At 36.2% G+C, this 27,810-nt stretch overlaps 1 protein-coding gene across 1 annotated transcript in view; it reads right to left on the reverse strand.

Moving 5' to 3' along the window:
* Nucleotides 1-9,284: 9,284 nt before the first annotated feature.
* The window catches only part of LOC121420294 (protein sel-1 homolog 3-like), a 46,263-nt gene continuing 27,737 nt past the window's right edge, over nucleotides 9,285-27,810 (reverse strand). Inside the window, exons 14-22 of the mRNA XM_041614870.1 lie at nucleotides 26,124-26,186; nucleotides 23,822-23,995; nucleotides 16,340-16,464; nucleotides 15,606-15,780; nucleotides 14,796-14,883; nucleotides 13,398-13,504; nucleotides 11,720-11,853; nucleotides 10,701-10,800; nucleotides 9,285-9,972 (exon numbers count right to left, since the gene is read on the reverse strand). Coding sequence (XP_041470804.1) covers nucleotides 9,676-9,972; nucleotides 10,701-10,800; nucleotides 11,720-11,853; nucleotides 13,398-13,504; nucleotides 14,796-14,883; nucleotides 15,606-15,780; nucleotides 16,340-16,464; nucleotides 23,822-23,995; nucleotides 26,124-26,186 — 1,263 coding nt within the window. The 3' untranslated portion in view covers nucleotides 9,285-9,675. The remainder of the gene's footprint in view (nucleotides 9,973-10,700; nucleotides 10,801-11,719; nucleotides 11,854-13,397; nucleotides 13,505-14,795; nucleotides 14,884-15,605; nucleotides 15,781-16,339; nucleotides 16,465-23,821; nucleotides 23,996-26,123; nucleotides 26,187-27,810) is intronic.

Here is a 27,810-nt window from a genome sequence, read left to right on the forward strand (position 1 = left end):
CGCAATAGAATCATGGGGCAAACAGGGAAAAGAGGAAGAACGAAAGTAGGAATACACTAACGAGGAAGTCTGGGTGGTGCAAATCTATGTTTTTTCTTTCATTTTTTCCTTTCCCCTTCTTTTTCTTCAATATCTCCCTTTTTCTTCTCTATCTCTCTTTCTTCGTCCCTTCTCATTTTTTGAAATCTGTTTTCCTTTAATCTCTCTTTCTCTTTCCATTCTTCCTCCTTTTCCACTTTTTTCTGTCCACTCTCCCTTTCGGGGGGGGGGGGGTACTCGGTTCCATAAAAATGGATCAACGCATATATTGTCTAAAAACAACCTTTCAGAGTTATTCCAGTCACACGAACACAGCCGATACCAAACCGGTATTTGCTTTTGTCGCTCTAATATTATAGAGTCATATTTGCCGGTGTAATTGTTCATAACGCACGCAGTGCTGCCAACCGTAATTTCATCTTATTTTCAAGCCTAAAATCCCATTTTATTAAAAAAAAATATCCCCACCTTCATTCTAACAAGTTTAAAAATCAAATTTCTAGGGGAAAAAAAATCCTATTTGGTGTCATTTTCCCCTTTAAAATAGGATACAATTCTACTAATTGGCAGCTCTTTTAAAGCCCAATTCCGACACTACTGAGAACAAACAAAACAAGGAACATAATAAATGATTCTGATCACAGTTGAATGTTCTATTTAATTCAGCTTTATTTTCTAACATAAATTTGCACTCCAAGGTCCAACCTCACAAAGGTGGTTTAGCAGACTTGTAGATAATTACATTTATTTCATTGAATATGCTAAGAAAAGTCTAAGTATAAATGCATGCTTTTGGCAAATGGTCTGTGAGTGCTCATTCAAGATCCTTCAAGGTTGAATGAAGTGCATGATAATACAAGAAATGTGCAGTAGACCATGGCTCTATACAACGGTACAATTATTATAGAACAATGTTTGTGAACTTGGGTTCATATGATAATTACATTCCTTTTCTAAGTACAAGTATTGGTAAACACAATGTTACACTGATTGCCAATATATGTCTACTTTTTGTAGTGTAAAGTATCTTTAATAGAGTAAATTTGAAAAAAAAACACATAAGCCTCTTTGTGTTGTATTATACAAATGTATAGTGCATCAATCTATGGTATTCTATAATTTTCAACATATCAACATAACAACCTCAACTAAACCAACAGGTGTACAATTACCAAAAATGTTATCCATTTAATTTAAACACACCCCTATCTGATAAATCCATAGACTTTGTAACTTTTTACTTCATTCCATCCAACAATTGCATTCCTTGTAATCCTGTGTAACTACATTCTTGAAATTTTTACTTGACATCTCAACTGTATAAATACCAATGACTCTGTTAATAATTTTCAGGCTGAGGATGAGGTGCGACACCTCGAAACATGTTCCGTTTATTAAAATGTTATGTTCTATTTTTTATTTTTGATATCAATTATAATATTCCAAATTAAAAAAAAACTATTACATGCAAGGTTTGTTCTATTTTTTTTTTTTTACTTCAACTTGCTTATCAGTTTGATGTAGGAAAGAAAGAATAGAGAGAGATATATATACATGAAAATGAAGATGGATAGGGGCATACATACAGAGAAATAAAGAGAGAAAGACAGGGAAGGAGAAAGGACTAGTGAGATGAGAGAGAGAGAGAGGAGAAAGAAAGGGAGAGGATTGAGAGAGAAAAAAAGGAGAGTGGAATCTGAAGGCATTGCAAAAATATCGGTGTTGATTTACCACTAGCCCGTAATCTATATACTGTACATAATAATAAACACAGCATTTATTATGCGCCATCTATCTAGTGAACTATTCTGAGGCGCAGAGGGATTGGGAATTACAGATAAAATAATTTGCATATGTATGGGTGCATGAATAAATGAAATTAGCTAACAATATTTAACAAAAATAAGAAGAAAACAGATAAGATTTTAGGTATTTTTTAAATGCTTCAAGTGATTCTGCTGATCGGATCCTCAGTGGAAGAGCATTCCAGAGAGATGGAGCTGATGAGGCGAATGCCTTTTCTCCCAGAGTTAAATTCGTTCTTAGTACATTTAGCTGTTTATTAGTAGAGGATCGGAGATTTCTTACGGGAATGTATTCAGAGATTAGATTTTGAAGGTATAAAGGAGACTGACCATGCAATGTTTTCCATGTGTGGAGTAGGATTTTGAATTCTATTCTTTTAGATACCAGTAACCAGTGAAGATTTTTGAGAATTGGAGTGATATGGGTGAACATGTATGTTCACACCAGAGAAGTATTGAAATAAACACCAATTTGGTTTGGTCAAACACCAGATAGGTGTTTATACAACACCAATTTGGTTTTGGTCAAACACCAGATAGGTGTTTATACAACACCAATTTGGTTTTGGTCAAACACCAGATAGGTGTTTATACAACACCAATTTGGTTTTGGTCAAACACCAGATAGGTGTTTATACAACACCAATTTGGTTTTGGTCAAACACCAGATAGGTGTTTATACAACACCAATTTGGTTTTGGTCAAACACCAGATAGGTGTTTATACAACACCAATTTCGTTTTGGTCAAACACCAGATAGGTGTTTATACAACACCAATTTGGTTTTGGTCAAACACCAGATAGGAGTTTATACAACACCAATTTGGTTTTGTTCAAACACCAGATAGGTGTTTATACAACACCAATTTGGTTTTGGTCAAACACCAGATAGGTGTTTATACAACACCAATTTGGTTTTGGTCAAACACCAGATAGGAGTTTATACAACACCAATTTGGTTTTGGTCAAACACCAGATAGGTGTTTATACAACACCAATTTGGTTTTGGTCAAACACCAGATAGGTGTTTATACAACACCAATTTGGTTTTGGTCAAACACCAGATAGGTGTTTATACAACACCAATTTGGTTTTGGTCAAACACCAGATAGGTGTTTATACAACACCAATTTGGTTTTGGTCAAACACCAGATAGGTGTTTATACAACACCAATTTGGTTTTGGTCAAACACCAGATAGGTGTTTATACAACACCAATTTGGTTTTGGTCAAACACCAGATAGGTGTTTATACAACACCAATTTGGTTTTGGTCAAACACCAGATAGGAGTTTATACAACACCAATTTGGTTTTGTTCAAACACCAGATAGGTGTTTATACAACACCAATTTGGTTTTGGTCAAACACCAGATAGGTGTTTATACAACACCAATTTGGTTTTGGTCAAACACCAGATAGGAGTTTATACAACACCAATTTGGTTTTGGTCAAACACCAGATAGGTGTTTATACAACACCAATTTGGTTTTGGTGAAACACCAGATAGGTGTTTATACAACACCAATTTGGTTTTGGTCAAACACCAGATAGGTGTTTATACAACACCAATTTGGTTTTGGTCAAACACCAGATAGGTGTTTATACAACACCAATTTGGTTTTGGTCAAACACCAGATAGGTGTTTATACAACACCAATTTGGTTTTGGTCAAACACCAGATAGGTGTTTATACAACACCAATTTGGTTTTGGTCAAACACCAGATAGGTGTTTATACAACACCAATTTGGTTTTAGTGAAACACCAGATAGGTGTTTATACAACACCAATTTGGTTTTGTTCAAACACCAGATAGGTGTTTATACAACACCAATTTGGTTTTGGTCAAACACCAGATAGGTGTTTATACAACACCAATTTGGTTTTGGTCAAACACCAGATAGGTGTTTATACAACACCAATTTGGTTTTGGTCAAACACCAGATAGGTGTTTATACAACACCAATTAGTATTAGAACAGCATCGGTTTGATTTATTTCAATACTTCACTGGTTTGCACATAAGTCAGATAGACTCCAGGCTGGTGGTAAATCAACACCAGAGTTTTTGCAGTGTAAATACATGGATATTATCTACATGCAAGCGTTAAAATACATCAACTATAACATGTTTTAAAACTTTCTAAACCCTGAAATTTTTTGAAGCAGAACTCGCCAAAGAGCAACTATCGCCAAATTCTATAGAATATATCGATAAATATGTATATGAATATCTTCTAACCTACTATTATATGTGCTTAACACCTGCAGTTGGAAACCTATATACTATATGAACAGTGGTGTTATATATAAACTACACCAGTCAGTGTTGTAAGAGGAGCACACTAATCAGCTTACACCTGTGTTACTTCATAGTGTTAATTCAACTCCCATTGGTGTTATTCTGCTAGTGATATCTACACTATAATGTCTAATTATGTGCTAAAATTATGGGAAGCCAAACGTCAAAATTTGTTCATATGGTATGTTTCTTATGTTTATCGTGCTCTTTCCTAATCCCATAATGGTGAAGACAATTATCTTATTTATCCTCCCCGGACAGTTATGAGTGATCTGAGAGTCAAATGAGCTGATACTATGAACTTTTACTGTTAGAGATTTACAGTGTATGTCACAATTGGCTATCCATAGTTAAATCTCAACTTCGGACCAGAGTTTAAATTAAACCAGCATTTAGAATACAGGCCTAAGAGTGTAGGCCTCTTACAACACTGACTGGTGTTGCTTTCAACACCCTAGATTTTACAGTACAATTTAAATTGAGATTCAACTTAAAAGCATGCTATTAAAAACACACACACTACCAGTAATGAAAGAAATCCATAAATGGATAAGCAAAAATATGAGTTTTTTACAATGAAACATGTGCACTAACCTAATTAAGGTATGCTCTATACAAGATGATACAATAGTCACTTTTTCACCCTTCGGTGTTTAGCATGTTATGCTAAAAATACATAAGAAATGGGACTTAAACTATTACTGAATATACACAAAACGTAGTATAAAAAATTTTTTGTTGCAATTCAACAAAGCACATTCTTAATAGTACTAAATCAAGTTCACTTAACATATAATTCTACAATACATGTGATGTGAAGGAATATTATTATGTGGTCAGTTTTAAAAGTAGATTGTTGTTATTTTCTTGTACTTTTAGTACATTAAGCATACTAGAAAATTACAGCATGTTTCCAATAAAATATTTTTCATGTTCTATGACAATGAACATTTCAAAATAAAGACTTTTACTTCAATGTGCACAATCAAAGGAAGATATAGTTTCATAAAAGTATAATGCAAAAGCTAAATCCCAAACCCTATTTCATATTGAGAATTGTGTCAATTCTCCCTGTTCCTCACTGAACCTAATAGATCTTAATTCAATTCTTTAGTATGACAAGTAGTCAAGGTGAATACAATACCTTTTGAAAATAGAACTCGGTAACATATTATGGCACTGACTATCAAAAGGGCATAACTACTTTATGTACAAAATCTATGAGAATAGCAACCTTCTGCATCTCAACTATATACAGTATTTGTTCATAAGGCACGTCTGGTGACCAAGGAAGCAACCAAGATTAGGAAGACTTGTTCACATTCAAAAGATGTCATCTAAAATATCTATAGACAATAAAGGTATAATAAACATTTATGTCATGTAGGCAATATCAAGTCCATGTAGCTTCTACATGGAAGATGAATATATTTCCAAGATAAAAGAAATAGATACATACATGTAATGGCATGGTCACACCGCCCGAGCGTTGTTGGAGCGGAGAGAAAAAATCATCACCGCTCGTTACCGTTCACCATTTTCGATTTTGATTGTTTTTTTGCCCCCAATTTTGTGAGCGAAATTCGACCCTCTCTCCCTACCGCTCCAACAACGCTCAGGCCGTGTGACCAGGCCTTAAGGAAATATAAGAGACAGGCATAGAGTGAGAGAGAGAGATAGGGAGCTGGAGAATGATAGTGAGAACGAAAGAAAGACAGACAGGCAAAAAGAAAGACAAAATGAAAAGAAAGAGAAAGAGAGAGAGAGAGGGAGGTAATAAAGATATGATTCATAAATGTAGAGTATGTAATAATGTAGAGTATATACCCATCTTATCTAATAAGAGAAGGAATATAGGGAGAAAATAAAAGAGACAGGAAAATGAACAAATCGTGACAACGGAAAAAAGAAAGCAAGGGAGGAAGAAAAAGAGATAGATAGTATTCCAAGTCATCAGATATTCAAATTTTCTACCAAAATGTATTGAAGCAAAAAAAGGAGAAAACTGACCATTAATGATATTTCACTTAAACTTGACAAACATCAGAAAAAGACACCACAAATAAGTACAGTGTAACTGGGGAAAGAGGGAGAGATAACATAAAAGAAAGAGAAAAGATAAAGGGGGAAGTGAATCCTATGTACAAAAGGAAGATACACATACAATGGAAATGTCATAAGAGAAAAATTTGAAACAAACTAGAAAAATAAAAACAAAGTGTCAATCTGACAAATATTTTCGATTCATTCAATCTAAGAACGAATTCAGATCAATCTCAACTCTATGGCCCGTATTCTGAAGTAAGGTTTAACTGAGACCATGGTCTAACTCTGTCATAAAATTATGGGAAGCCAAACGGTTCAAAATTTTGTTTACAGTGAATGCTTCTCATGTTTACTGTGCTCTTTACTAATTCTTTAATGGTGAAGACAACTGTCATACTTATCCTTCCCAGGCAGTTAATGTTTTGGGAGTCAAATGAGCTGATACATTGAACCTCTACTGTTAGAGATTTATGTAACAACTGGCTTTCCATAGTTAAGCCACAACTTAAAACCAGAGTTTAAATTAAATCCGACTTCAGAATACCGGCCTATGTCTTAAGTACACAAGTGTAACCAATCGCAATTCAATTTGAATCAATCGCAACTCCTTGTCTAACTGGCCTTGATAAGCCAAACAAAAGTTCTCTATAAAAGTCACTGCAATAATACTGATATTACTACTTTACAAACTAGAAAAAAAAGTCAAGAATATAATAACTTCATACATGTATGTACAGTATCACAAGGCACCAAGGCCTGTGGAAGATCACAATTTTGGAAGACATTTGTGATTTTGTTGCTTGTGCAATACAAGGCACTTTTAAACTTAACTACAACAATGGAATGTATTGCACAAGAGTAATATATAATGCTTACATCATAAATAAGTACTTTTTATATATTTACAACACATTTTTAAAGTATACGAAAGTTGAACAATAGAAAGACAAAACTGAGAAACACTGAGTCTAGTACTAATATGATTTACAAGCGACAACAAATAACCTCAACTTTGATATAAATAGGTACATGTGATACATTCTATCCTAAGTCTAAGAAGTTAGATGCTTTGATTGTCTGGTGAAAGGGTCCCCAAATCCTAAATTTTTCTTTAAATCTGGTAAAAATCATGAAAAAATGGCTCATTGAAATAATATCATTTCTTTGAATATAAAACACAATAAAGAGTTCCATCTGTGGGAGGATATCACAAATCTGAACATAATCCTGATGTGGTTTACGGTACACCATGTGGAGTATTATAGAAACAGTGGATAGAAGAAAAAGAAATGGATAGGCGTGAAAGTGGAAATTTGAAAGTAGAGGAATCTTTCTTGAATGTAGTCCTGAAAAAGACTGTCAACCAGAAGAGATTGATGAGTTGAAACAGCTTGAGAAGTAGGATGGATGAGGAGACGCTGGCTTGAGTCGGCGAGTAGAGATGATGATCAGAAGCCGTAGAGAGACTCAACGATTTGGGCAGGTTGACTGTCCGTCTTCTGGTTTACAGTCCTTTACAGGACTACACTGTACACTCAAGATAACTCTATTCTCAAATTTCCACTTTCTCCCCTATCCATTTCTTTTTCTTCTTCTATCCACCGTTTCTATAATACTCCACATGGTGTACCGTAAACCTCATCAGCGATTGTACATGCAACCATGCAAACCTTCAAACAACATAATTCAGTAAATAGATATGGACATAATTCAAGACATAACGCTTAAGAAAAATACGAACATAACTCTTAACACAACTCTAAGCATTTCTTTGAACATAAATCTGAACAAAACCCTAAATACAATCAGAACCCAGTAACAACAACTAACTTTCTTATATAAGTAAACTCTCTACAATAGTAAGAATTTCCTTGGACAGATCTTCAATAAACAATTGGACATGAAAGACATTACAACACTCTTAAACAAGATTATTTCTGTGGATACCTGTATATATCAAAGACAATTACAGTGCACAAATATAGTCATATAAGTCATTCAAAGAGATTAAGAAGAGAGAAAGGATGAAAGAATCACACTATTTCAAATATTATACACGGAATTAATCATTTTGGCACATACACATGGTTTGATAACACCCAGGACAGATGCATTATTTGATTTTTTCTTTTAAAAGTGCACTTTCACAAAAAGGATGAATATAGGTGTAAACACATGTCAAACGAATTGTATGATAAGTCAAACACCTTTAATCAAAAGCAACCACAGATGTGTCTTTCTCACAGGAGCCCTGCAGGGTTTTATTTATCATGGCTTCAGCTACATTCACACCAACGAAACCGAATCCAGACCGACCAAAGCTACTACACTATTACCAATGTCACATCATTGGTCGGTTTGGAGTAAATTTCATAAGTGAGACTGGGGCATAGGCAGACCTGCCAACCTCTGGGAATGAAAAAGTGTATTCTGGGATAAAAAGAGTGCATTTTCCCCCTAAAAGTGTATTTCATAATAAAATGTGTGGCGCACTCTCTTATCACGGCGCTCAAGCTGCATGAAAGCTAGAATGCGCAGTTGCGCACTGCTCTTGCAGATGAAAAAAAATTCAAACATGTATATCTCACCCTGGTTTTAACAAAATGATTGAAAAAGAAACAAGCTACATGTACCTGAAATTACATTGATCTTATAACCATACTTGTGTAAGTTTTATGAAATAAAGACATATATAGAGATGATTTTTCTCAATATTACGATTTAAATTTTTTTTTTTTACAAAAACATATTTTTGAAGAAAAAACGAACTGCCATATTTTGGTTGCAAAAAGATACTGGTTGGCAGGTCTGCTACATGTAGCAATGAATAGGAAATATGAAAGAACACTTCTGATTGGTTCCTGCTCAGTATTTTGAACCAAATGCACGTGTAACATTGATCTTGATTGGTCAGTCCATTTAGCAATTGATTGCTTATCTTTGTGTAACATAGCCTAGATGTCTGAAATTTCAAGAATTCAGGGTCAGTGAGTCACTTAAAAAGTCAGTCAATATGTAATACCAATGTGAAAATATGGAGCAGTCAAGATTTGCAGAAATTTCAATATCAATTACATGTAAATTTTTTTATATATATATACTGCAGCGTGTCATTGGCTTAGATACAGGGAGGACAGTTGAAATTGATTAGAGGGTCTGAAAATCACTAAAAATATAATATATACACATAATTGCGTAAGCCTTAAACTATGGCCTGATAATAAATTGCAAGGGTCCTAATTCAAGATTTGGCCTGAAAACTTGCATCCCTCTTAAAAGTAAATGTAAAGCAATGAAGAATAGGGACCATTTAGTGATATCAAACAATTAATAAATCAATCAAACAAACAATCATATTGCACAGTTTACGGAAAGATCAAAATCACACAATGCATACTAAATACCCATGATCATATAAAGTGGCAGACATGTTGTAAGTACTATTTCAGTCATATCCTTATTGCTGCAACATCGCTGTGACAACTCAAGATGAGGACCCACTTGTGCTTGGAGACTCCAATGTTGCAGGCTCCCGCTCAACACCTTGCGCTGACGATGGTGTTGATGTTGTGGTAGTGGTTGTACTAGTTGCAGCAACACCTAGGAGAGTTGTAGGAGACTGATTTGATTCTATATCTTCTTGATGCTCAGTTGAGGCATCAGCATTGTTATTGCTATTGTTGTTGTTAATGTTTTTAGGTGTGTTGCTACCTCCAAGGTATCCAAGGAATGTCGCAGCTGTGTATAGTGTCAGGAGACATACCATGCATCCACTGGCAACCTGTACAGAGAGGGTGCAAAAATAAATGTAAAAAAAAGTACTTTGATGATTTGTTGAAGAGATTGAAATACTGCAAATCTTTTCATTATTGGCATTACCACATCAACCATAGAATGCAACGCTAATAATGCTACTTCTCATTGTAAATATCATTATCTTTAGCATTAACACATTGCCATGATCACTAGCATCCAGGAAAAAAATATACATGGGGGCTGGGGCCAATATTGCCCCTGAAATGCTCACAAGAGCCCTGGAAAATTCCCATTCATTGCAAAATATCAAAGCTTGTCCAATGTGGCAAAATTAGGCAATAAGTTGTGAAAAGTAGCCCCCCCCCCCCATCTTCATCATCATCATGATCATCATCATCACCATCACCACCATCATCACAATAATCCTCTTCATCATCATTACATTCTTCATCATCATTTTCCCAGTATCATTTATTTTTTTCCATAATTACTGAACCACATCATCCATCACCATGACAACGATAGCCTGTCTAGCCGGTTCCATGTCAGTTGCTCCGGCGACAATTGCTCCGCTGTAAGTTCCACACACTATATACATAACCCAAATTCATCCCTTGATTTAACACTAGATCCTATCCTAAACCTAACATAAAACCCTACTGCAACCCCAACCCTATATCTTAGACGAAACAAAGCCTGGAGCAACTATGGCTGGAGCAAATGTTCTGTCACTGTCTAACCACCAATACTAACCTGTATAGACAAGTTGTGTTCCTTCCACACCTGCCTGAGTTGGAGATTAAGAAGGGCCAATCCACAGGGAAAATATGCATCCTCTGAGCTATCTCGACATCTGAAAAGAAGAACAAAAGAGGAAAGTTTCATCAACATTATTTTGTTGTCTGACAAGTGTTTCCTGGTGTTTGACTGGCTGAGCAACAATATAGTCAGTTATGAGCACTTTCTAAATGTTTATCATAAATTATTACTATACATGGAGGCTTCAGTGTGTAGTGAGATTCACATCTCTTTAATAATCAGCAGCTTGCGGTTGGTTCAAATGCTAATCCACACATTAATATCCTTCAGCAAGAAATTCATGCTTACTTTGCTGCACTAAACCCAGGTGAGGTGAATAGGGACCTGACAGGACTTTATTCCTTGGAAAAAAAAGCAAATATGGTACTTTTATTGTCCAATACTTAGAGACTTCTGATAAAAGTGTGAAGTGCTAAATGTATACAAGCAAATATAATAATTATCATCGATATTTTGGGGAAGTCGTGGTCTAGAGGTTACAGCTCTCGTCTTTCAATCAGGACATGGGTTCGAATCCCAGTCATGGTGTGTTTTCCTTCAACAAGATATTTACCCATATTGTGCTGCACTCAACCCAGGTGAGGTAATTGGGTAACCAGTAGGATTTATTCGACGCTTTGGCACTGACATGGAAGCTCAGCTACGGCAGGGGTAATAATATGACATCGCGTATCAAAACGCAGTTGAGTATATGCATAGTAACAGGGCGAAATTATTGTATCTCGTTTTCCCAATTTTCTCTACACTCTGGCCATCCTTTCCTTAATCTGCCAAGTTACCCAAAGTGTTTGTCTCTTTATTTGTAAATAATATATTCATAATGTTTGATTGCTATATCACGTTATCATTTTATTGTTATATTTCGTAAATCCAATGCAATTCAGCCTAAATGGCTGCGATATGTGGATATTCTAATAAAACCTTAAACATATGACATGATTATCATCACTTACATGCGGTACAGTTCCATGACCTTTGAGATGTTGTTCTTGCTGCTGAAGATGTTTGATGGAACACCTAACCTTATCAGGACATCATCCTTCACGTGCACTCCATTCTCAATAAGGTTGGCTAAATTAAACACGGCCTGAATGATCAAAAGAAGGTGAAAATGAATGAAAACATAGGCCTGTATTCTGAAGTCAGGTTTAAAGAGAAATTCCAGTAGTTACAGTAAACACTGATTTCATGAGAAAGTCTGTAAAACAAGGCTTAATTGTCAGTATATCATCGAGGATCTAGATCTTGTACAGTTACATTAACTGAACTTTGTTAAAACTTGAAATCTATGCTGAAAAATGTTCACCCGAAGATCCCCAACACAGATAAGCGCATGTGGGACAATGTATAATTATTGCTTAGAGCGTCGGGCCCGACGCCCTACCCGAATCCTGTGCTTATTTGCTGATTTCTCTGCAATTACACAATTTCTTCCAGAATCCTTTGGCACATCGTTTTATTTATACAGACACTTTGGTGGTCATTTCATTGCATTTTGCACGAACTCATTTTGATGTCGTTACCAAAACTAGCATTTACCTTTAAGTTAAACTCAGGTTTAAGGTTGTGGTTTAAGTATGGATAGCCAATTGTTTCATAAATCACTAACAGTGGAGATTTAATATTTCACCTCATTTGGCTCTTAAATCCATCATAATTGTGTCGGAATTATTAATAGGTGATTTTCTTCACCATCGATGAATCAGAAAAGAGCACAGTAAACATAAGAAACATACAACTTAATAAAATTTTCGACACTTTTGGCTTTCCATAAATTTAGCACAGAGTTAGACCATGGTCTAAATTAAACCTGACTTCTGAATACGGGCCATAATGTTGATGTGACTTATTTGCTGATTATATTCACTTATTTTGACAAGTTCAAATTACCTTTTAAAACTATGTGTATCTTGTGAGCTTTGAAGTTTGCACTCCTGACGAAGAGCAAAGCATATCTGCTCGAAACGTTAAGAACAATTCTTTTAAGAGCTACTATAAGAAAGATAAACAAACAGTCCTTCTCATCATCTACATATATCTTAGGAACTATAAATTTGACTGACTTAAAATGAAAGAAATGAAATTTGGGAGTCGAGTCTTGTTGTTCCTAGTATTTAATTTGCACAATTTTTGCACAATGTATCTTAATTTCTTTTACATTACTGGTTTTAGTTTACATACTTACTTCCTGAAGATGACCTAAATGAAAGGCAAATAATTTGGCTGGGCTCCAAGAACATGACTCTGCTTAATTGATTTCTTTTCAAGAAAAGAAATGGATAGGTGTGAAAGTGGAAATTTGAGAGTAGAGTAATCTTTCTTGAATGTAGTCCTGAAAAGGACTGTAAACCAGAAGAGATTGATGAGTTGAAAACAGCTTGAGTAGTAGGATGGATGAGATGCTGGCTTGAAGAGTAGAGAATTAGAGATGATGAGTAGAAGCAGTAGAGAGACTTGACCTTTCAGGCAGGTTGACTGTCTGTCTTCAGGAGACTTTTCATTTTATTTCATGTGGAAATAATGGATAATTTGCCAACTTATGGTAGGGTTTGAGATGGTCCTTTTCAATACATACAAACATATGACAACAGATTATTCCATTTGGTTATTTCAGGTATGTTAAATACTTACATGAGACTGCCTCGTCTCTGCAGCTTGGATGTAATACTCCACAGCCTTGTCTTGATTTGAGACATTCTTATAGCCATACCAGTGATAGTCTGCAACTTTCAAGATTGCTGAAAAAGAACGAGAAATTTGGAAATACAAAATATTTTGCAAATGAATGAAATGCCGCACCACGCACTAACCGGTTGATCTGCACAAATGGTTACACAAGACGGCATAATAGCGAAGGGCATGTTGTGAACATCACAGTCATATCTTTACTGCAGGAAACCTGCATGCGGGTTTTCATTGCCAACTCATACATTTCATTATGGACCACGTAAAAGGGAAAATAGGAGACTCACTATCGAAATCTACATAGCATGATCAAACCAGGAGGTAGTTTCATAAAGCTGTCTTGAAGTTCAGAGTGACTTTAAGAATGACTGGTGATCCTTTCTTGTGGTATTAAAATGATATTCACCAAAAAATGTTCATTGGTGATTACTTAGCATGCCAGACAGGTTCACCAGTCGTTCTTAAAGTCGCTCTTAACTTACGAACAGCTTTATGAAACAGACCCCAGGAATCCAGATACTACGCATAATTTTGATAAGGTGCCTAATCACAGGCAATATCAAAATCAGATGTAAAATAAGTTATGAAATTTAGGTCTAGCATAATTCCACTAAAAGTTGTATACACAGCAAAAGTGATAAAGAAAAGTACTTAGAGTTTATAATTAAAGGTCAATTCCACCCTAGAAAATTGTTGAATGGAAATGATAGAGAAAATTCAAACAAGCATAACGCTGAAAACTTCATCAAAATTGGATGTAAAATACGAAAGTTATCATACTTTTTAAGTTTTGCATATTTTTCACAAAACAGTTACATGCAAAACTCAGTGATACGCAAATGAGAGAGTCGATGATGTCCCTCACTCACTATTTATTTTATTGTTTGAATTATACAATATTTCAATTGTTACAGATTTTACAACAAGGACCATCTTGATTTAATCATAAACTGTTAAAATAATGGTCATCCCACAAGTTCAGGGAGGTGTAAAATTTGTTTCACTTGACAATGAGGAGAAACTTAGAATTTTTCATATTTCATACAATAAAGTACAAAATAAATAGTGAGTGGGTGACCTCATCAGTGTCCTCATGTGCATGCCTACTACGGTTGTGCATATAACCGTTTGTGGAACTTCATAACTTTCTTATTTTACGTCCGATTTTGATGACATGTTCAGTGTTTTGCTTGTTGGAATTTTTTCTCCTTTTATTCAAATCAAGTTTTTACTGGGGTGGACTTGTCCTTTAAACTCACATTGACACATGTAGCTCAATACCCAGAAAGAAAAGCGACTTACGAACGGGAAAAAAATAATAAGTAATGAAAAATGAAATCTTACAAGTTAGATGAGGATGAACTGAAGCAGCAGCAAGTTGCCAGTATTTCCAGGCGCAGTCTTTATCTATGTATCTCTCAGCAATACCATCCTGAAAACACACATATGAGTATTCGAGGATGGAAAATTAATAATCTAATGCTAATATCAATATGGCTATAGGACATACATGTACATGTAGCTCATTTTCAGGCATGATATTCACCTCTGAAAAAAAATCTGAAACATAGCCAAGGGTCGCAAGTCACAGACGAAGTCCGAGGCAACCACTTATCCTGGGCTCTGTAACACAAAGCATAATGATTAATCCTACACTTGATTGTACATTGTATTCAATGCAATCAATCATGAAATAAGGTTCTACGATCCTTGCTAAGCATTGTTTTACGGGATCCAGATGGCCTTCGTTTTGCTAAGAGCCAACAGATCTGTTTGGGTTTTCTCTCAGACTGGTTAGTTGAGCTATTTGAATTGTGGATATTTCATTGAATGAATTTTGTCTCAAAGGGTTACTTTGTGGAGTGTGGAGCATTGTGGCCCAGTGGATAAGTGGAATTTGAAACAGAGGGTTGTGGGATCGAATCTCAGCCATGGCGTAATTTCCTTCAGCAAGAAATTTATCCACATTGTGCTGCACTCGACCCAGGTGAGGTGAAAGGGTACCCGGCAGGATTAATTCCTTGAATGCATGAGCGCTGAAAGGCAGCTTGAGCTAAAGCTGGGGTAATAATAACAACGCGCCTGGGAATAGAATATGTCAAGATAGAGGGCGCTACATAAATGCCTATTACAATTATTATTTTGGAAACTCACATGATTTTCATCACAGAGGTAGGCCAGATTGAACTGGCCCACTTCTAGACCAGCCTCGGCTGCTATGGCGTAGTAGACCAGGCTCTGGGACCAGGAGCTCTCTAGATAGGCATCCAGAGCCCAGCGTAGGACCCAGGCCACATCACGGTTCTTCTCTGCCACATACCGGGCCCATCTAGAAAGGAAGGAAAAGGATTAAATCCCATCTATTTTGCGAAGAGGACGATGAATTGTATGGACTTAGCTGATCATTTTTAAGTGTTGAGTTAGTGTTTTATTGGCCCAAACATGTTATGACACTGTAATCATTCTACCTAATTCGGTCAGTAAAAATTACTGATGAAATGCTCCATGGAAACCTTCCCCAGACAGGCATATACAAAGAGTTGCACCAATATTGCACGAATTGTAGATGAGTGCAATGTTCGTCCTGACGAGTGGAATATTTCTGGTATACCATGAAATAAAGTCATCCAATATAATAATTATTGTTATTATTATCTATTCCCCCTCCAAAAATCAACAACAGTGATTGAGCCTGTACAAGTGCACTAGGCTGTTCTATACAGTTCCATATCGAACAGCAAGTTTTTTACAGAAGCCTATGGAATATTTGTCAGATTTTGGTACTTTTTCAATATGCTCTCGTGTTGAACAGGCAAATGATGCAGACCATGATATGCGTTCTTGATGCATTGCTAAAACACTCTGCACATATGATAATCAAAACTTACGCAGCAGCCATGACGTCGTTCCTTGCCATCTGTTCGTTGCCTTGGTTGTAAAGTTCAGCGACCTTTACACCTGAATCCCAATGATCAGCCTTGGCTGCCTTCAAATAGTACTCAAATGCTTTCATCTGAAATAGAGGAATTGAGGAGATAAGTAAGAGTGCTTGTCACCATCAACATCATCATGTTACGATACTGCAACAAATAACAAACAAGATTTTAAAATATAAAGTTAAAATTTTCCTTTTTTTTATTACAGGAAATAATTATACATAAATAAAACAAATAATGATCTTACATAAATCTCTTGAAGTGTCCGATGTAAAATCCCGAAGTGATGATACTATATCCAAGTAATAATCCAAATGATAAAATCCCAGTTGACTGGCGAAAATTCACAATGATGGTGATGATGAAACTGATGTTGAAGTCCGATGAATAATAACAGTCACTGTAACGAGTTGAAATGTCCGTGAAGACGATGTTGATGATGATTAACAGTCAATTTCAGCAATCCATGGGTTGAAACGTGTTCATTGAACAGGTTGATGATGTTGATGAGAACTGATAATTTCTCTCTCAAAATAACTGCAAACAGTTCATTGATGCATAAACTGCTCTGATCTGATCTGGTGAAGTGATCTCATATGATGTGATGTGATCTCCTGCTCTCATATGATGTGATGATCATCTTGAAAAATCTGCAGCTTTATACTAATTACAAGTGTTCTAGATCATTCTCAAATTTCAACTAATCTACAAGCTTCTAGAATTCACTCTTCTGGAAGCTTCTTTATTTCTAAAACATTCTTGAATGACCTCATTGAAATCAACATGTGTAAACAAAATGCCTAAGCCTATTCATTTCCACTACCAATACAATTCTATTGTTTGGCTTTTCCCTATTCAACAATAAAACTCCTTGGCCTTTAAATAGGCAAGGCCTGCATAATAAAAAGACATTCTGGAAAGTTCTTTACAAACATGCTGTGGAATGTACTTGATCATTCTAGGCTATTCTTAAAGAGGAAATAACTAATAGATTAATGTAACTGCTTTCACAATTCTTCTACAATTATTCTTATATATAACACCTCCCCCACCGGGGAAAAGAAAGCTTTACCGTAGTAAAGGTTTCTTTAAGATTACTTTTTTTTCTTTTAACTGCTCAAAGTCATCTTGATAAATCATTTACTGTTATCGTGTACAAAGATATAGTACTTAACGAACATGTTAAAATAAATGAACATCAAAGATGTTTTCTTCAAATGACACACTTGGTCAAAATCATGAATAATTTCACTTTTTATACTCTTGATAGAGCATCAGCAATTACATTATTCTTTCCCTTTATGTGTACAATTTTCAAAGGGAATGGTTGGAGCATTAGGCTCCATCTATACAGTCTTTGATTCTTTGTTTTAAATTTCTCCAAAAACACAAGAGGATTGTGATCTGTATAGACTGTAATCTCTCCATTGGTTAGATACACCTCAAACTGCTGAAGGGCTAGTACGAGACTCAGGGCCTCTTTTTCAATAGTTGAGTATTTCTTTTGAAACCGATTGAGTTTCTTAGAGAAGTAGCACACTGGTTTTTCGATGCCTTCTTCATCTTCTTGGAGCAATACTGCTCCTACTCCAACATCACATGCATCAATAGCTACTTTGAATGGCTTTGTGAAGTTTGGAGCTGCCAAAACAGGCTCATTCACCAAAATGGCCTTTAATTTCTCAAATGATCTTTGACATTCGTCAGACCAAACATACTTCACTTTTGCCTTCAGCAGGTTTGTCAGAGGACTAACCACTGTACTGAAATTTGGAACAAATTTCCTGTAGAAGCCACTCATACCTAAGAATCTGAGCAATTCTTTCTTAGTTGTGGGAATTGGGAAGTCTAAGATAGCTTGTATCTTGGCTTCTCTTGGTAGCACGTGCCCTTGACCAACCACATGACCAAGATATGTGACTTTTGCCTTGGCAAATTCACTCTTCATCAGATTCACTACTAGATTGGCTTTGTCCAGCCTGTCAAACAGTGCTCGCAAATGATTCAGATGATCATTCCAAGTATCACTGTATACTAGGATGTCGTCTATGTATACGACACAATTGTCAAGTCCGGCAATCACTTGATTTGTCAACCTTTGGAAGGTTGCTGGTGCATTTTTCATTCCAAAAGGCATGACTTTGCATTGAAACAAGCCTTCAGGTGTAACAAAGGCTGATATCTCTTTGGCTCGGTCAGTCAGTGGCACTTGCCAATATCCTTTAAGCAAGTCTATCTTTGTGATATAGGCAGAATTTCCAACTCTATCAATACAATCTTCTAACCTAGGAATTGGATACGAGTCAGTCTTAGTTACTGCATTTACCTTTCGGTAATCAATGCAAAATCTCTGAGAGCCGTCTGGCTTTGGAACCATTACAATGGGAGAACTCCAACTACTCTGACTCGGTTCGATTATGTCATTATCTAACATAAACTGTATTTCCTTATTCACCATTTCCAACTTGCTTGGATTGAGCCTATAAGGATTCTGTTTGATAGGTCTTACATCACCTATGTCTACGTCATGTACAGTTAAAGGTGTACGACCTGGTTTGTCTTTACATACATTCTCATATTCTCTTAACAGGCCAGATATATCATTTCTTTGATCTTCAGGCAGGTGTTTTAATGCCTCATCCATGTTTCCTAACATCTCTGAGTTAGATAACTTTATACCACATGGTTCGTTCTTGGATACATCTGTATAAGACAATTCATTATCTGTCTTTCCATAACATTCTTCTTCATGTACATTTACATGTTTTTCTTCTTCTTTGACCTGTGTTGTACCTATTGGCTGACTAGCCTCTCGCTCAAAGTATTCTTTCAACATGTTTACATGACAAACTCTTTGAGACTTTCTTCGATCAGGGGTACTGATCACATAGTTGACATCATTCAATTTCTTTTTGACTATGTAGGGACCACTAAACCTAGCTTTCAAGGGCTCACCTTGCAAAGGCAACAACACTAACACTTTGTCTCCAGGCTTGAAACTTCGCTCTTTTGCATTTTTGTCAGCTTGAGCTTTCATTTTTCCCTGCGACTCTTTCAAGTGTTCCTTAGCCACATCACAAGCTTTTGAGAGCCTTTCTCTAAACTTTGACACATAGTCTAGAAGGTTTACATCATCATTCTGAACCATAAACCTCTCTTTGATAAGCTTTAGAGGACCCCTAACCTCATGACCATAGACCAATTCAAATGGACTGAAACCTGTGGACTCATTCGGGGAATCCCTAGTTGCAAACAGTAGGAATGAGATCCCTTTATCCCAGTCATCGGGATAGTCTTCACAATAAGCCCTAATCATGGTCTTCAAAGTCTGATGATAGCGTTCTAATGCTCCTTGGGACTGTGGGTGATAAGCAGAGGACTTGATCTGCTTTATTCCCAACTCCTTCATAACTTGCTGAAATATTCCTGACATGAAATTTGACCCTTGATCAGATTGAATTTCCTTCGGCAGACCGTACCTAGTGAAAAACTGCACTAACGCCTGCACCACTGTCTTTGCAGTGATACTTCTCAAAGGTATCGCCTCTGGAAACCGTGTAGACAAGTCCATAATCGTCAGGAGAAATCTGTGACCCGACCTCGTTCTGGGTAAGGGTCCGACACAATCAACAAGAACCCTAGTAAAAGGTTCATCAAATGCAGGAATGGGTATCAATGGAGCAGGCTTGATAGAAGGCTGTGCCTTACCAATAATCTGACATGTGTGACATGTCTTACAGAAATGCACAACATCTTTGTGCATCTTAGGCCAATAGAAATGCCTCATAATTCTATCTTCTGTCTTCCGAATACCGACATGACCTGCCATAGGTAACTCATGAGCCATTTTCAGAATATCTGTGCGGTAACAAGGAGGAACTACAACCTGGTGAATTATACACCAATCTTCATCAGCTGGTCTCCGGGGAGGTCTCCATTTCCTCATCAAAATGTCATCTTTGACATAAAAGCACTCAGGAACCTTATCAGCCTCAGCCTCAGAACATGCTTTCTGTGACAAGCTTTTTAATTCTGGGTCTGCCTGTTGTGCCTGTACTAGGGAGGATTTACTAAACAAACTATCATTGTTAGCAACAGAGCCTTCAACACTATCCCCATTCAAATCCTTGAAAAAGGTTTCAGCTAACCAGACATCAGTACTCTCCTCTACATCAGCAGATTCCGCATCATCCTTTTCAGCTCTACGAGTCTGAGACCTAGTAACAACACAATCCGGGAAAATCCCTGGAAAATCTTCCTGCAACAATTCAGTTTCAGCTACCTCAACGGGCTTTTCCGAAACCACTGGAGATGCAACAACTTTATCTCCAGCCAAGTCGTTACCTAACAAGAAATCAACACCTTTCATGGGTAATTCTGGAACGACACCAACAGTCACAGGACCACTAACTAGGTCACACTTTAAGTCGACCTTATGCAAAGGAACCGACATGAAATTTGGGCCAATACCTTGAACTAAGATGTTGGCATTCTCTGAACTCTCCGGAGGAAGAGCCGAATCCCCTGGCACCATCAGGGACTGTGCAGCCCCTGTATCCCTAAGGATCACCACTGACCTACCAGCAGCACCAGTCGAACAAGGGGATACTTCACCATCATGCAAAAAACTTCTAAAAGTTTCATCAACCTGTTTGACTTTATCAGCAAATACCAGAGAAACACTCTCAACATCTTGATTGGGCTCTGATGGAACAAACTCCATCGAGGGAACACTTGTTTGCTTGACAAAACCCATGTCTTTCTTAGTTTTGGTTGGCATTCCAACCAATTTCCAACATGATTCTTTCAAATGTCCCGATTTATGACAATGAGTACAAATTTTGGAACTACGACTCTCAGACCTTTTGGTTGATTCTGTGCCCCCACTAGCCTGATTCTTGTTAGCGTCTTTGTCCTTGCTTGCATATTTTCCCTCACTAGGTTTATTGTGGGATTCAAATGACCCTTTACCTTTCTTTTTCCAATAATTCTTGAAAGGAGGCCTATCTCCACTACCTTTATGTGTGACCTCAAATTCATCAGCTACTATGGCTGCTTTACTGACTTCAGTAACTCTATGGTCATCTAAGTGAGATTTAATGCCAAAAGGAAGACTCTTTTTGAATTCTTCTAGGAGGACAACTTCCCTAAGGTGAACAAAATCTTTGTCAACTTTCAGTGATCTGTACCACTTATCGATCATCATTTCTTGTTCCCTAGCAAATTCAACATACGTCTGGCCTGTTTGTCTTTGCATGTTCCTAAATTTATGTCTGTACGCTTCTGGTACCAGCTCATATGCATTGAGAATTGTTTCTTTCACTGTAGCATAGTCACATGATTGCGTTTCAGAGAGCGAAGAATAGACTTTTGCAGCCTTTCCAACAAAAACACTTTGGAGGAGAAGAGTCCAGTATTCCTCGGGCCAATTCAGTCTCTTGGCCACTTTTTCAAATGACACAAAATATGTATCAACTCCCTCTTCATCAAATTTTGGCACAAGGCGAATATTTTTCGCCACATCAAAGCCTTGGGGAGATTTATCTTTAACAGAGTTAGTATTAGTATTTGCATGAGCTAACTCCATTTCTTTCAACTTTAACTGGTACTCCAATCTCATTTTCTCCATTTCAATGTTTTCTCTGATTCTTTCCTTTTCAATGTTTATTTTCTCCTTTTCAAGGTTGATTTTCTCCTTTTCCAATTCAATATTTGCTAGTTGGATCTGAGCATCATCTGAAATATTGATAGAAGTTTCAGATTCCTCTGTAAGCTTCATGTGACTAGCTAACAAGTCAATTATCTCTGCCTTCTTTAAACCTGGGGCTAGAGATACACCCAAATGATCACAAACTGTTATCAAATCATCTTTCTTCAGTGACTTCAAATGATCATATGACAATTCTGTCATTGCAAGAAATTCTTCAACATCAAATGTAGCCATAGTGAATATACACAAATACAAGCAAGTAATAACACAGTACAGTATATTCTAGAACTTTCCAAAAATTTCCAAAATGTTTCCAATTCAAATTGGCTTTTGTTTCAAATTGGCTTATACAAATTTGGTTTTCGTTTCCCGGACAAGCCCCCAAAATTATTTGTTACGATACTGCAACAAATAACAAACAAGATTTTAAAATATAAAGTTAAAATTTTCCTTTTTTTTATTACAGGAAATAATTATACATAAATAAAACAAATAATGATCTTACATAAATCTCTTGAAGTGTCCGATGTAAAATCCCGAAGTAATGATACTATATATCCAAGTAATAATCCAAATGATAAAATCCCAGTTGACTGGCGAAAATTCACAATGATGGTGATGATGAAACTGATGTTGAAGTCCGATGAATAATAACAGTCACTGTAACGAGTTGAAATGTCCGTGAAGACGATGTTGATGATGATTAACAGTCAATTTCAGCAATCCATGGGTTGAAACGTGTTCATTGAACAGGTTGATGATGTTGATGAGAACTGATAATTTCTCTCTCAAAATAACTGCAAACAGTTCATTGATGCATAAACTGCTCTGATCTGATCTGGTGAAGTGATCTCATATGATGTGATGTGTGATCTCCTGCTCTCATATGATGTGATGATCATCTTGAAAAATCTGCAGCTTTATACTAATTACAAGTGTTCTAGATCATTCTCAAATTTCAACTAATCTACAAGCTTCTAGAATTCACTCTTCTGGAAGCTTCTTTATTTCTAAAACATTCTTGAATGACCTCATTGAAATCAACATGGGTAAACAAAATACCTAAGCCTATTCATTTCCACTACCAATACAATTCTATTGTTTGGCTTTTCCCTATTCAACAATAAAACTCCTTGGCCTTTAAATAGGCAAGGCCTGCATAATAAAAAGACATTCTGGAAAGTTCTTTACAAACATGCTGTGGAATGTACTTGATCATTCTAGGCTATTCTTAAAGAGGAAATAACTAATAGATTAATGTAACTGCTTTCACAATTCTTCTACAATTATTCTTATATATAACAATCATCATCATCATCACCATCACAATCATCATCACCACCACTAGCATTATCACCATCACAATAATTATCATCATCATCATCATCACCATCACAATCATCATCACCATCATCATCACCATCATCATTATTAACATCACTATCATCATCATCATCATCAGCATCATCATTATTATCAACATCACCGTCATCACTATCATGATGATGATGATGATCATCATCATCATCATCATCACCACCACCACCAGCATCAACAAGTATCATTATCATCACCATCATCATCATCATCGTCATCGCCGTTGGTCGTCATCACCAACATCATCATCATCATCACCATCACCCCACTATTATTACCTCTACAAATATTATTTTCATCATCATCATGCCCATCACCATCACCACCACCATCATCATCACTCTTACCCTATCAATAGATTTTCCAGGGTATCTCCCATATAGATGCATGTATCCCAGGTTATGAGCAGCATCTCTATGCCCCAAAGCATCACCCTTCTCAAAGTAATATGCCGCAGCCTTATCATCATGATCAAAATTCAGCTTGTACCAACCGAGGGCGGTATACGCTGGACCGTGACCCTAAGAGTTCAAAGTTCAACGAACAAGTTTATAAGACAAGTGGAATGCCTCTGGCCGTCTCACCTGCACCACGCGGTTCAATATAGCAGCAGTGCTGACTTTGAATACTACTCTAACTCGCACAAGATGTTCAGTGATACATGGTTACTCTTATGTCCACTTTTTATGAACTAGACCAATAAACTTACAGAGATATGATGGTTATTCAACAAAAAACCCCAACATGGCCAAAGTTCATTGACCTTACATGACCTGTGACCTTGATCATGTGACCTGAAACTCGCACAGGATGTTCAGTGATACTTGATTACTCTTATGTACAAGTTTCATGAATCAGATCCATAAACTTTCAAAGTTATGATGGTAATTCAACAGATACACCCAGTTCAGCCAAAGTTCATTGACCTTTGACCTTGGTCATGTGACCTGAAACGCGCACAGGATGTTCAAAGATACTTGATTACTATAATATCCAACTTTAATGAACTAGACCAATAAACTTTCAAAGTTATGATGGTAATTCAACAGATACCCCAATTCGGCCAAAGTTCATTGACCCTAAATGACATTTGACCTTAATCATGAGACCTGAAACTTGCACAAAATGTTCAGTGATGCTTGATTACTATCATGTCCAAGTTTCATGAATCAGATCCATAAACTTTCAAAGTTATGATGGGAATTCAACAGATATCCGCAATTCGGCCAAAGTTCATTGACCCTAAATGACCTTTGACCTTGGTCATGTGACGTAAAACTCGTGCAGGATGTTCAGTGATACTTGATTAACCTTATGTCCAAGTTTCATGAACTAGGTCCATATATTTTCTAAGTTATGATGACATTTCAAAAACTTAACCTCAGGTTAAGATTTCGATGTTGATCCCTCCAACATGGTCTAAGTTCATTGACCCTAAATGACCTTTGACCTTGGTCATGTGACATGAAACTCTAATAGGATGTTAAGTAATACTTGATTAACCTTATGGCCAAGTTTTATTAACTAGGTCCATATACTTTCTAAGTTATGACGTCATTTCAAAAACTTAACCTCAGGTTAAGATTTGATGTTGACGCCGCCGTCGCCGTCGGAAAAGCGGCGCCTATAGTCTCACTCTGCTTCGCAGGTGAGACAAAAACAGGGCAGGGGAACACTTAAGCTTTTTCAGGTTTTAAAACAATTAGTAAATGAAACATATTGCATTAAACTTATCTATCGTTATTATTGCTATAATCATTTTTTATCACCGACATTATAAGTTTTCATTATCACTGTATCTACTCCCATTCATCATTGTCATTATCATACCCATTTCATTTCTATACTTGCATTATTATTCAGTAATTTTTTCACACTTTGACATCCCAATTGAATTTTATAGTGTGGTGCCTTTCAACATCAAATATTCTTGGAAAGAGAGTATTTATCTCTAAAGTGGACATGAACTCAATTGAAAAGAAAAATCAATCAATACATGATTATTATTTAGATGTAGGGTTTTAGAGGCGCAGATATTTTTGACGTCTCGCGAGATTATTTCAAAGAGACAAAATATTAAAAATGGATTTTAACGTTTATTCCTATGAAAACCATCCAATATTTTCCATATTAGATGAAATGAATATGTTGCCCCACCTACAAGATTATCATTGGTTATTAAATGATTGTGTGCATGAAAATATTGTCACATCACTATGACATTGCATTGCGTATTAATTGCCAGGTTGCCAGGGAGTGTGGCAAAGGAGCGAGATTGCATCAATTTATTGAATTCAAAATGCGCTTACACTATATGCTAGATAATCTTTAAAAAGATTTCTTTTTTGTTTTTAAATGACAATACTCAGTTGCCATACTCATGATCTACTGGATTAACATAAGATTCTGACTAAAAACCTTTTTTTTTTTGCTTTATTAATTCATGTTTAGCTTTGTGGGATGTATCTAAATACTAATAATAATATTGGATGACCAATTTTCATGGGATGCATAGAAAGGTTGTTACTTGCTGAAGAACAATATTCTACGCATCCCAGTCAAGGCCATTCAATATTTCCTAAATATTTGAGCATTAATGAATATTCACTGATTCAGATAACATTTTATGGACATTCATATCAAGCTCACCAATGCAGCAGACTTGTTGAGGTAATCCATTCCTTTTTCCTCATCCTTCTCCACACCTTGACCCTATCAGGAAAAAAAAATTAAGATGTATACAATGACTTCTGTGACCTTTTTTACCTTGGGAGACTAAAGGCAACCACACACCTTACGATCGGTCTGCGACCCGATTTCAGAATAAAATGCAGTAGAATTTGATGCTAATATTGAGACTTGGAATATCATTGTATGAATACCTGTGTTCAAATCTGTGACTGTGCTATCATCCTTCTTAGAATATTAGCGAATTTAAAATCTTGTCGTAATGACGACATAGCAGTTGTACGATTGCCTGCGATTTAAAAACTAATTTGGCCTTTACTCTAAAGTAAAGGCTTGTAATCTTCAAAATGGTTATAGTATTCTTTCAATTGATTTTAACCTCAAATAAAATGATATGCTCCATTCACTTTTTGAGAAAATGAGCAAATTGCGATTTGTTCCAAAATTGGATCGCCAACAGTCGTGAGGTGTTGCGGAGGCCTTAAGTCCCCCTTTCATGATACAATCACAATTACAAAATATGTCACGGCAGACAGCAGGGCCAATTTCACATAGCTGTTGGTATTTTTTTAATACATGTATGCATGACTTCATGCATAACTGGGGACCCTTTCTTGTGCTACTTGACATAGCCAAATTTGCTTTGTTTTATGATAAATGTGAGTGAACTTCTACTCTCATATCTTGACAAGTAACAAATTTTGCATTCAAATGCTAGTCAGTTGTGAGACTAATGCTCTCAATAGATTGTTTTACAACTGAAACTGATAGGGGTATTCATCATTGGGAACCTGACTGAGCACAAGAAAGCGTCACCATTGAAGCTCGTACATGTAACTTATGAACAGTTCTATGCAACACCAAAAAGATGTGCATTCATGTCATTGATTCTTTATAAATGATGTAGTCAGCTTCATCAGAATTTGATACTATTATGTCCCTTTCATATTGCTTCATACATGTATTTTAAATTTGTTACCTTTCATACTCCCTTTCAGTATATAGAGTTATACTTCATGAAAGAATTACATTTCCAATTACTTTATAATTTGTTGCTGGTCAGACATGCTAATCCATAACTAATGTCCTGTTTAGATTAAAACAATTCAAGAGAGCATTTTATGAAGTATCCTTTCAGTGATTTTCACTGACTAATTTCATTTGAACCAATCAGACGCATGGATTTCAATAGTTTATAACAAATAGTCAGTAAAAAATCACTGAATAGTTCTTTAATGAAATGCTCCCTTTTTACATCACAATATTATCAAGACAATGGTCACACTTCAAGGCAATTCTCTCTTCTGGATATTATTTTGAATTACATGTATGTCACGACTGTATTTTCTTCATTCTCATGCAAATTCTACATACATGTATATTAGTTTGATTGTTATAATGGGGCTAATTTACACCTGTATTAAGCAAAGAGGTTTCCTTAAACCCTCCACAAGAAAAATATTTTTTTAAGCCAATGATTTTTATTATTAATTGTGGAAATGAATTAGATTTGAATTGATTTCAAAGAGAAATCTTATTGGCCACCTTGTCCCCTCACCCGTAGAAGCACAATACCGTAGTCATATAGTGCGATCTTATTCATTGGATGCGTCTGTGCCGTCTCGGCATAATACGCTGAAGCGTGTTC

This window comes from Lytechinus variegatus, chromosome 8 (assembly GCF_018143015.1).
Source record: "Lytechinus variegatus isolate NC3 chromosome 8, Lvar_3.0, whole genome shotgun sequence".
In the NCBI taxonomy this organism is placed as follows: Eukaryota; Metazoa; Echinodermata; class Echinoidea; order Temnopleuroida; family Toxopneustidae; genus Lytechinus; species Lytechinus variegatus.